Source organism: Talpa europaea, assembly GCF_964194135.1.
Source record: "Talpa europaea genome assembly, chromosome: 12".
Lineage (NCBI taxonomy): Eukaryota > Metazoa > Chordata > Mammalia > Eulipotyphla > Talpidae > Talpa > Talpa europaea.
The window spans coordinates 7,631,487-7,642,429 of NC_140079.1; the positions used below are offsets into that span (position 1 = coordinate 7,631,487).

Sequence of the window (10,943 nt, forward strand, 5' to 3'; positions counted from 1 at the left end):
CCGTAGGGTCCTGGCTCGTCTCCCCCGTGTCACGGGGTGGGCGCTGTTCCCACCACAGGTACTTGCTGTTCTTCACCTCTCACCTGCCCTCAGCCTTGGGGAGACGAGCTGTTCCTCCCATCCTGGCTCCCAGGCTCCGGGACCCTCTCCCCACTCCTCACCCCTTCTCCACAATCATCCTGGAGGCGGCTGGGCACGTGACAGACCCCCAGCCAGCCACCTCTCTGTCCCCCCAGAAAGTGGAGGGTCAGGCCTTCAGAGATCTTGCCAGAATTCATCCATCCCCGAGCCCCTGTGGTGGCGTCCTTGTATGTGGCCGCTCCGGTGGCGGAGTGCCCTGACCCTGCCTTTGTTTCTCCCCAGCCGGTAGCTACGAGATTTGAGGCGGCGCGGGACCTGTCAGCAGAATGTGTCCTCTTTCCTCTCCCGACCCTGAGGCCACCAAGATGAGTGCCGTGACCCGGCCAGCGCGTGTGCCCACGTCTCACTAGCGGGAGCCCGTGGGGACGCCAGGCGCCGGGCCCCATGGTGTGGTAGTCCCGAGGAGCCACCGCGAGCACAGGTCTCCGCAGACCCGGGATTTGCACCGCAGCAGAGTAACCGTGGAGAGGCCAGGGTACCACAAACTTATGGATTTTGACAAGAAAGGAGGGAAAGGGGAGTCGGAGGAGGGCCGGAGGATGTCCAAGGCCGGCGGGCGGAGCAGCCACGGCGGCCGGAGTGCGGGGACCGGCTCAGGGGTCCTGATGGTGGGCCCCAACTTCCGTGTCGGGAAGAAGATAGGCTGTGGCAACTTCGGGGAGCTCCGGCTAGGTGAGCCCACGCACCGGGGGGCCTGGGGGTGAGGGTGGGAAGGCCGCCAGCCGGAGCCACACCCTCTCGTTCTGCCCGAGTCGTCAGATCGGGAACACAGGTAAGTTCTGTGAGTTTCTCTCTCCAGCAAGGCCGAGGAAGAGGGGTGGACGCGCAGTCCCGGCCTGAGGCCCAAGGACAGTCCTTTTGGGGTCTGGGCCCTCCGTGCTCAGGGGCCGACAAAAAAACCACCCTGTGACACATGTCCGTGCATTCAGGTGCACGCGTGCTCACCTCCTCCCGCGCTGGCTGTCGGGCTGTGGGGACCCCTGGACGCACGTCCGGCGGCCAGTTGTGCTCTCCTGACGTGCCCGGCGTCCTGAGTGGCTGGCTGTGAACATGACCCGCCCTAGAGCCACACCCGAGCTTGTTCTGGAGGCTGCCGGGATGGGTTGGGGCCACAGTCTTTTTGCTTCTTCTGTCTGTGGCATCGGGAAGCCCCAGGCTTGTGGCTTCTGAGCCAGCAGGTCGTTAGGGCTGGGGCCCGGGCTCCGCTGGTGGGAAGGACAGCAGGACTGATGCTAGGCCACCACGCTCGCTTCTGAGGCTGCCGTGAACGCGAGCCGGATAGCTGCCTCACCCTGCCGCCCCACTGGAGGATGCACACGTGTGTGCCGGGGCCTGCATGCAGACACAGGCAGGCAGCACACGGATGGGCACGCGCCAACATACCCCGGACCCACCTCTGCGGTGGGCAGGGGACCACACGCTTCGGCCGCTCGCTGTGGGGCCTGTCCTTGGGCGGCAGAGCAACAGCCTACATGGCGCCGGTCAGCACAGAGGGGGGGGTGCCGAGGGCGGTGGGCGGCTCCCACCTGCACCTTTCTTTCCAGTCCAGGTGTTCTTTTCTGCCTGACTGCTTTGGCTCACCGCAGTTTGGAGGGTGTCAGTAGCCAATTCCTCTCCGGTGCTCCGGGGGCAGTGGTCTGCCCTGTGCCGCTCCTTCGCCTGCCTGCTTAGGGCTGTCGCCGTGTCCCGATGGGCCTCGCAGACCCCCGCGCTGCACATCTCCCCCCCCAGTTTCTGTGCTGTGTTTCCATGGACGCGCTGGGCCACATGGAAGTGCTTGGGAAGCCGCCAGGCTGGGTTCCAGTGTGGCCACTCCCGTGCGAACTCACACTCCAGTGCAGGAGGGTCCTGGGGCGCACACAGACTCCCTGACACTTGGGGTTTTGGACTTTGCCACTTAGCACGAGTTGGCGGGTGTGGCGTGGTCTTCCATGTGGGGCTTTACTTGGGCTTCCCTGGTGACGAACGTTCGCGTTCTTCCTTGTCTGCAGTGGGTCTCCTGGTTGCTTTGAAGGTTTTCTTCTAATGTTTGCCTTCAGAATTGGCTTCCGCTCCGCGTGGGCGTGGTTTCTTCTGTGCTGCCCTGCTTGGGCTTCCTCGAGCTGCTTGGATCTGTATATTGACACCTTTTTCGTTAAATTTGGAAACGCATTTTTTATGCCTCACTCATACTTTCCTTCATAGTTGGGCCCCGGGTACGCGTGTGTTAGGGCGCTGGCTGCTGCCTCTCAGGCCCCTCAGACGCTTCCATGTTCTGCCTCTTTCCCTCTCTGCTTCATTCGGTTGCTCCTGCTCTAGCTCATTCACTCCCCTTTTCTGCACACTGCAGTCTGTCGTTCCGTCCTCCGGGAATTCCCCATTTCATTCGTGGTGCTTGTTGCTTCCATCTGACTCCCGGTGGAGAGGCCCCGAAAGCTCGGTCAGGGTGGCCAGCTTTTCCTTTGTTCCTGTGAACACACTTGCAGCAGCTGCTTAAAAGCCAGTGCCTGCGGCACCTTTGACTTTCCTGCCACAGTCCTGTTTCTCCTGATGTTTTGTTGTATGTCTTGGACCTTGTGGGAGCTGCCTGCTAAAAGCGTGGGCTTCGCGTTCTCCTGGGGCTCTCTTGTTTCCGTCAGGGACTAGCAGGGCTGTGTGAGGCAGGCTGAGCACAGGAGTGGAGTCACCCCTCTCCTAACTCGTGGGTTCTCGGCTGAATGTTTGAGAGGGTTTTCTTGGGCGGGAGGGAACTCTGTGCTCTGCAGGCCTGCAGGTCCAGCAGCTTCTCGCCTCGGGACGCCCTCACGCCTTCTCACAGCTCTTGGAGTTGTTCTCTGTGAGGCCTCGCAGACTGGCCTGCTCACACGCCAGACAGGGCGCCTGGGCTCCTAAACTCCCGCAGGGCGCCGGAATCTAGACCTGAAGCCGGCCGTGGATGTGTGCACGTGCACGCTCACACTGTCACGCTGACCCGTCTCACACACACGCTCATGAACATTCTCACACAACTTTAAACTTGGGCTGGGCCCTCAGCGCTCCGCCTCTCCCAGAACTCATGTGCCATCGAGCGTGATGGTTTCTTCAACAGGACACAGGAAAGAATGACCAGTTACCATGAAGGATCAGTTAGACGTCATCAGAATTTATCAAAGCCCGTTGCTAAGAGCAGGAACAGACGAGCGCAGCCCGGGGAAAGGCTCTGGTGGCGCCCGCCTGCCCCAGCCGCTGTCGGGACACGCTGCGGGCCCTTCGTGGTGAAGAACGACGCTCCGGTTAAAACCAGGCAGGAGGGCTGAGCCCTTCGCAGTCGCCAGCGCACAGAGGGCTCCGCCTTGCCTGCCGTGGGATGCAGTTCGCCTCAAGTTCCACTTGGGCAGCAGCCCTGGGGGCTGCCCGGAAAGGCCTGTGGCCAGTTCCCTGCAAACTCCTGGTGTCCTGCGGTGTCTGGGCAGGTGCTGGGATGGCCCAACGCTCCTCTCCGTGCACAGGGAGAACTTGCTGAAGCTCTGCCTCGGGACTGCCTCTTGGGATGTGAAGGTGGGACTGACCAGGAAGGGAGCACGAGGGAACTTTCCAGAGTGTGGTGATGGTTTGTCTTGTGGGACATTTACAGGTGTGCGCCCTTCACAGGTAAAAATCGCCTCTTGCGGGGAGGCAGGAAATGTGAGCGCACCGTGGACTCTGCAGGGGGCGGGGGGCTGTCGTCGCTCAAGATGCACTGGACATACGGTGCCAGTCCGGGCGCAGGGCGCCCTGTCCGTTTCTCCGGTGGTCGGCTGCGTGCTTGAGGTCGCATAATAAAGCACCGTGCTGGTTCCCTCAAAATCCAGGAGCCAAGGCTGGACAGGAGCTTCCTCCCCTGCTGACAGGCCTGTGAGCGGCCTCTGCTTACAGCAAGGAGCAGGCCCGCGGCACCCGCACGGGGAGAAGTAGACGTGAGAGACGTGGAATTTGGGGAAGAACAGCCCGGCCCTGACTCAGCCTGGCATGGCCCAGCAATGATGCGCCCTTCCAGCAGCAGCTGGAAAATAAACATTGCAAAACAACACCCATAGCCAGCGCCCCAAACCTCCGGGAGCCCTGAATTGTTGGGCACCTGTGCGCACCTCACCTGGCTGGGTGGCTACTGCCAGGACGCGCGCCTTGGTTCCCCCGCGCGTTCGGCGGTCTGGAGTAGAACAGCGGACGACACCGCAGTTGGAAGGGGGCCCGGAGCGGCCGGACAGAAGGATGCCTCCATACCAGCGCCGCGGCGGGACTGGCGGCGGGTGTAGGGAGCCCTTGCCTGTGAGCAGTGTCTCTCCCACCACGTGGGTGGGGAGGAACCCGTGCATGGGGCACCCCAACAGAGGGCAGTGGCATCTCCCACAATGGTGCCCACTTGGGAGTAGCAAGCAGCCACTGGGTGATGCAGCGTGATGTTCCTGGAGGAGCGGGGCTCAGGCCTGGAGAAGGTGACTCCAGGATGGCAGGACGGCTGGTGGCAGGGGCCTCTGATCACCAAGCCGGGCGGGTGTGGGGCACACAATGCAGGGCGCGTGGCCCGAGTTCCACGGTCCTCCATGGGAAGGCAGGACCCTTCCTGGAGCCCTGAGCCCCCAAACACCCCACCTCTCCAGCGTTTGTGGGGTGCCGCAGGGCAGGGTTTCAGCTGGCGAGTTGAGGTAGGATGCCGGTACTGGGCAGTGCCAAGGCCTGTTCCTACCTCCCTGACCTGACAGGAGTCCATGCCCAGGGAGCAGGCTGTGGCTGGAGTACGGAAGAGGCTGCGCAGCGCGCATCGGGGAAGTCCTCTGGGTGATGGGACAGCCTCCCTGGCCACGGCCTCTACCCAGGGCCCCTGTTCGGGGAGCCTGGTGGGTGGATGGAATGGGTGCGCTGGGGGGGGGGCATCTAGCAGACATTCACATCCGCAGTTACCAGGCAGGTCCGGGTGGAAAAGGTGCCCAGGAAAAGGAAGATGAGTTTGGGGGTGCCAGTCCTCGGGCGTTCTTGGGAGCCCCGAGGGGTAGACTGTAGGTAAATGGCGTAGGGGTCGGTGATTCGTGGAGTCTGGGGCGGGGGGTGAGGGCGCCAGTTCTCCGGTTTCCCCAGAGGCCAAGGGGTCACGGCATCTTTGTTCCCCCTTTTTTAGATGGGGGGGTGGAGTGTGCTGCGTGCAGGCAGGAAGGGGTCCCACAGACGACTTGGGAGCAGCCTCTTGAGGCAGAGGCAGGGTTTGCCTCAGGAGGGATGGACATAGTTCAGGGGCGCTATGGGGGCGGGGGTGGGATAGGGGAGGAGACAGCAGGAAGGCAGGGTGGCGCTCCAGGAGATAAGGGAAGGAGGGGGGCATGCACCCCAGTGGGGTGCCTTGGGTCCTGTCTCAGGACTTGGAAGGGCAGTGCCAAACTCAAGATGGCTGCCCCAGGAATAGGAGGTCCCCCTTGGAGAGAGTGGGTCCCCCCCGGCCCCTTGACTGCCGTGGGGTGAGGGGGCTGCGCTGTCCTGACGAACCTCTCTTCCGCAGGAAAGAATCTCTATACAAATGAATACGTAGCTATCAAATTGGTGAGTCTGGCCTCCTGCCCCACCCCCAGCCAGGGCCCGACCCGGTGGCACCAGCAGGGGCTTTCCAGGGGCCACCTCCTGTTAGGCCCTGAGGGTCTCGGGTGGAGGGAGCGGCGTGCCCACAGTCTGGGTGACCGTCTGCCTGCTCCCCCAGGAGCCCATCAAGTCCCGGGCGCCGCAGCTGCACCTGGAGTACCGCTTCTACAAGCAGCTCAGCGCCACAGGTACCGGCCAGCCCGGGCTGTGGGGAGGGGCGAGGGCTGGGTGTGAAGGCGCGGGGGACCCTGGCCGGGTGGGGGGGAGCCAGACTGGAGGTCAGGCCTAGGGGCGGGAGGGGGCTGGTGGGCGCCCGCGCCCTGCTGCAGCGCGCCTGTGTGGTCTGCAGAGGGCGTCCCCCAGGTCTACTACTTCGGCCCCTGCGGGAAGTACAACGCCATGGTGCTGGAGCTGCTCGGGCCCAGCCTGGAGGACCTGTTCGACCTGTGTGACCGCACGTTCACGCTGAAGACGGTGCTCATGATCGCCATCCAGCTGGTGTGCGCTGGGGGTCCGGGCGCGGGGGGCGGGGAGGGCGGGCGGGGCCCAGGGCAGCCGCTGAGCGTGCCCCTGCCCCAGATCACGCGCATGGAGTACGTGCACACCAAGAGCCTCATTTACCGAGACGTGAAGCCCGAGAACTTCCTGGTCGGGCGGCCGGGCACCAAGAGACAGCACGCCATCCACATCATCGACTTCGGCCTGGCCAAGGAGTACATCGACCCCGAGACCAAGAAGCACATCCCGTACCGCGAGCACAAGAGCCTGACGGGCACCGCGCGCTACATGAGCATCAACACGCACCTGGGCAAGGGTGAGTGCGGGGGCGCGGGAAGGAGGGCCGCGGGGCCTGGCGCCCCGTCACAGGCCCTGCTGACTCCCTCCCCCCACCCCAGAGCAGAGCCGCCGCGACGACCTGGAGGCGCTGGGCCACATGTTCATGTACTTCCTGCGGGGCAGCCTGCCCTGGCAGGGCCTCAAGGTGGGCTGGGCCGGCCGGGCGGGGCGGGGCAGGGGTGCCCGCAAGGGTAGGCCCTGACTGCCGTCCCCGCAGGCCGACACACTCAAGGAGCGCTACCAGAAGATCGGGGACACCAAGCGGGCCACTCCCATCGAGGTGCTGTGTGAGAGCTTCCCAGGTGAGGCCTGCTTCCCCCGCCCCCAGTCCTCGCCCAGAGCCCCACGGCTCCCGGCGCTGCCACCGCCTGACCGGCCCTGCTGGCTCCCCACAGAGGAGATGGCCACGTACCTGCGCTACGTGCGGCGCCTGGACTTCTTCGAGAAGCCGGACTATGACTACCTGCGCAAGCTCTTCACCGACCTGTTTGACCGCAGCGGCTTCGTGTTTGACTATGAGTACGACTGGGCTGGGAAGCCCCTGGTACGTGGGGCCCTGGCACCTGGGGGAGAGCCCCGGCCATGAGGGGAGCCCTGGGCGGGGTGGATACCTGTGGTGTGTGGAAAGAACTGAAGTGGGTGGATGTGGGGGAAGTGCTCTGGAAGGGGGTGGGTGGGGTCCCGGATGGGGTTGGGAGGACTCTGGGAGTCAGAAGGAGGGCCCTGGATGTGGGTGGGGGATTCTGCCCATGGGCTGGCCCTGCTGAGGGGAGGAGAGGCTGCAGCGTCTCAGTGCCCGTCTTGCCCTCTGTAGCCGACGCCCATCGGCACGGTCCACACCGACCTGCCTTCGCAGTCTCAGCCTCGAGACAAAGCCCAGCTACACAGCAAAAACCAGGTGAGGGGCCCGGCTGAGGAAGGGGTGAGGCGTGGGGGGAGCGCTCAGCCTGCCTGACTCCTGCTTCCCCAACCCCCCAGGCGCTAAACTCCACTAACGGGGAGCTGAACGCAGACGACCCCACTGCCGGTCACTCCAACGCCCCCATCACAGCGCCCACAGAGGTGGAGGTGGCGGATGACACCAAGTAAGGCCTGGGCCGCCACTGGGGGGTGCCCTGGGCGCGCCTCACCCCCTCTCACACCCTCCCACCCTCGCAGGTGCTGCTGTTTCTTCAAGAGGAGAAAGAGAAAATCGATGCAGCGACACAAGTGAGCCGGAGCGTGTGGTGCCCTGAATCCTCTTGCTGCCCCCCTCGGGCGGGTGTGTCCACAGGTGTGTGACCCCAGCTGGGACGCAGACTGCGGGGCCGGCCAGAGCTGCCCACCCCCACGGGCCACTTCCTTCACGTAGACTTTGGCCAAAATTTCTACACCTGTGTTTAGTCTCCCCCCGAGAGCATTAACTATTTAAACAAGGAAAGAACACAGCGGCCGCGGCCCCGCGCCCCCCCTGCGCGCACGAGCGAGGAGCACGCCGCGCCGTCCAGCCGCCGCCCCGTTAGTGTCATAAAGTCCAGCTTGTCTCCCTCATCCAAAGGCCGTTTTCTGGAGGGGGCGCTGCGGGGTGTTGCTGTGGGGTGAACCCGCTCCTGGGCCTCCCGACACTAAAGGGGATGGCGGGGTGGCGACGGCCTCCAACCAAAATGCTGCACCAAAGCTTGGGCGCGGCGGCCACGGCCCTGGGAGCGGGTTCCTGCCCCGGGGCCGGCTCGGCCCCGACCCGTGGGGGCGGCCTCCCCCACGGCTGCCCATCCCGGGGGCCGTGTGCATGGGCTGCTGGTGTCCACTCAGCGCCGCCCGCACAGCCGCAGGAGACAAGCGCCTTAAATCCCTGTCCAGCCCCCGGGCACATGCCAGGCAGGGCCGCCCATCGGGGGCGCTGTCCCCACCAGTCCCCGGAGGCCCGAGCGGCGGAAGCGGCTGGGGGCGCCCAGGCGGCGGCGGTTTCCCAGGCGCGTGTGCGTCTGAGTCTTGCTTTACAAAGTGTACAGAAATGGCACTTCGGTTTCTCTGATGCTTCGTGGAAGCCATAGAACTTAGGGGCTTTTTTAAAAAAATAAAGGAAAATGAAACCCGTCCCAAGTGTGGTGTCCGGTTTCCCGAGAGGCTTGGCTGACACGGGCGCGGTCCGGATGGCCAAGCCCCTTGGAGGGGACAGGATGCTCAGGAGAGGCGGTGACAGCAGAGGACCCGAACGGAAGTGAGGGGAGGGGCTGGGCTTGTTTTGGGGGGAGGCTGGGGCAGTGGGATGTGCAGGATGAGAAGGGGGGAGGCCACAGATACAAGACTGGCGGCCGGGAAGTTCTGTTGGAGAGTCCGCACACCCCTGAACCCTAAATGAAGCAGCTTGATTTTTCCAGGAGCCGCAGGCACCAGCCGGATCCAGGTAGCGCAGCACAAAGCGGGGCGCCCCCGCAGCCCGGCGGTCCCTGACGGTAGCAGAGACGCCGGGCCAGTCCACATCCCCAACGTGCAGGGCAAGGATAACCTGGCGCCCGGGGCGAGGGGGCGGGGGGAGGAGGTGAGGAGGTCATGAGGTGGGGCCCGGGGTGCGGCCTTACAGGGGCAGGAAGGGCCTGGTGTGTGCGTGCCCCCGCGAGAGCACGAGCGGAGCCTGCAGGCCCGGGCCGGCCACGGCTGGACTGGACCACGCCACCCCCGCCTCCGCCTCGGCGTAGAACGGCGAGAAGCGAGCGAGGCTTAGGCGCCGCGTCTCGGGTGTTCTCTCACCGCAGCACGAGCAGCCGGGGCGGCCGGGCCGGCCGCGGGGCGCGTCCGCAGTTCTGGGAAGCAGATCTAGGAGGAATTGCAGGTAGTCGAAGGTGACGGCCGTCCCTGCTTTGCGCCCCCTTTTCTCCCTGGCCAGCACAGACGCGCAAAAAGGAAAACCAGACACTTGCAAAACCTGCCCGCGCTTAGAAAGCCCCCAAACCCACCCCCGCCACCCCGCCTTCTGGTGGACCTTGTAGGGGCAAAGGCCAAGGGGCGGCCGCAGTGGCCGGAAGCAGAGGGGAATGTGCAGCAGAACCGGAACGTGCTGCTCCCCCAGCCGGTGGGACCCCGTCTCCCCGGGAGGCCACCACAAAGCTGAGGCCCGAAAGCAGACGTGAGAACGTGAGCTCGGGAAGGGGCTGTCGGGAAACGAGGGATTTTTAGCGGTGAAGGTGAAGGTGCCTGTGAGGGGCGACCGGAAGACGAGCAGAACCAGACACGCCTTGGCGCGGTGGGCCAGCTTCAAAGAGGACACTTCAGGGGAGGCCTGCGGGGCAAGGGAGAGCGTGTGGCCGGAGGGAAGCGAGCTGTGAGGGGGGCAGAGGCCGGGGGAGCCGGGGGAGCCGGGAGTTCTGCCTCGTGTGTGGTGGAGCCGCCACAGGACGCGTTTAACCAGCCACGGTCGGGGGGACCCCGCCTCGGCGAGTGTGCTGGCGGGGAGCGGGCCCGCGTGTCCTCAGCCGCACCCCCTGCGCCCCGCCAGGCCGCACAGGGGTGGGGCGTCTAGAGAGGCTTTTGTTTTTGCTGTTTCAGCCAAAGCACCAGCTAATGGTTTGCTCCGTGTGTTGCTGTTTCTCATTTTGTCATTTCTCCTTTTGAGTTGATTTATTAATTTTCTAGTTTCTTGATACAAAAAAAGCTTGGGCCAGTGATTCAGTCTTTTTTTTTTTTTTTTAACAGTATAAATTTCCTTCTGGGCTGCAGGAGCGACGAATTTTGGTTCATTAACGGGCATCGTCTGGGTGTTTTCTCTCGTGTCTTGTGTGGCCTGTGCTGCCCGCGCAGGGGTTGGTTGTCGCCGTCTGGGGAGTTGCTCTGTCTCCGGCTGCGGCCCCGGCCGCGGTGCGTGGGCTCCGCGCGGTCCGATCCCCAAGGTCCCGCGTCCGCGTGTGACTTTGGCGCCGTCCCCAGTTGTCATTTTGTGCTGTCGTTTGTCTTGGTTTGAATACTTGGCGCCGCCGCGGTGCGTGAGCTCGCGGGCCCAGCCCCTCCTCGCCTGGGCGCCCGCCCCGCAGCTCCCCTGCTGCTGCCGTGGCTGGCCTGGTTGGCGCGGCGGGCGCTGGGGCAGGTGCGCGGGCTGGGGCCGCCGCCCCGGGTGCGGGGCCGCCCCGTGGCTTTTCATCTTCTGTTGACTTGATCTTTTGCTTTTGTTTTCATTGCAAGGGCAGCTTGCGCGGCAGAGCTTGCTTTCTCCCGGCTGCGGCTTGAGGGGTCTTGCCTCTGGCTTGCCGCGGCTCACGCCAGCGTGACTCTCTCATCGTCCCACTCCGGGTCACTGTTTTAGATCCGTGGATTGACGTCTTTACTCCTCTGGGCCCCCAGGTCAGGTCGCTCAGGTATCCCGGGCCCCACCTGAGCACTTCCTGGGCCTGCTCGGGCAGCCTGGGGCCTGCGGGCACTGCCCCCGG

General features: G+C 64.4%; 1 protein-coding gene across 2 annotated transcripts; it reads left to right on the forward strand.

Moving 5' to 3' along the window:
• Positions 1–397: 397 nt before the first annotated feature.
• On the forward strand, positions 398–7,756 carry CSNK1G2 (casein kinase 1 gamma 2; the record flags this gene model as incomplete). Of its 2 annotated transcripts, none has more annotated exons than XM_084250700.1 (11): positions 398–813; positions 5,630–5,670; positions 5,825–5,936; positions 5,996–6,204; positions 6,286–6,520; positions 6,603–6,688; positions 6,761–6,845; positions 6,939–7,087; positions 7,358–7,441; positions 7,522–7,628; positions 7,702–7,756. In XM_084250700.1, exons 1-11 carry the CDS (start codon positions 630–632, stop codon positions 7,754–7,756), a joined length of 1,347 nt encoding a protein of 448 aa, XP_084106826.1. In that variant the 5' UTR covers positions 398–629. The 2 variants fall into 2 exon arrangements, with proteins under 2 accessions (XP_084106826.1, XP_084106827.1); XM_084250701.1 differs by having other exon boundaries at positions 5,825–5,894; positions 6,056–6,204.
• Between the last annotated feature and the right edge of the window lie 3,187 nt (positions 7,757–10,943).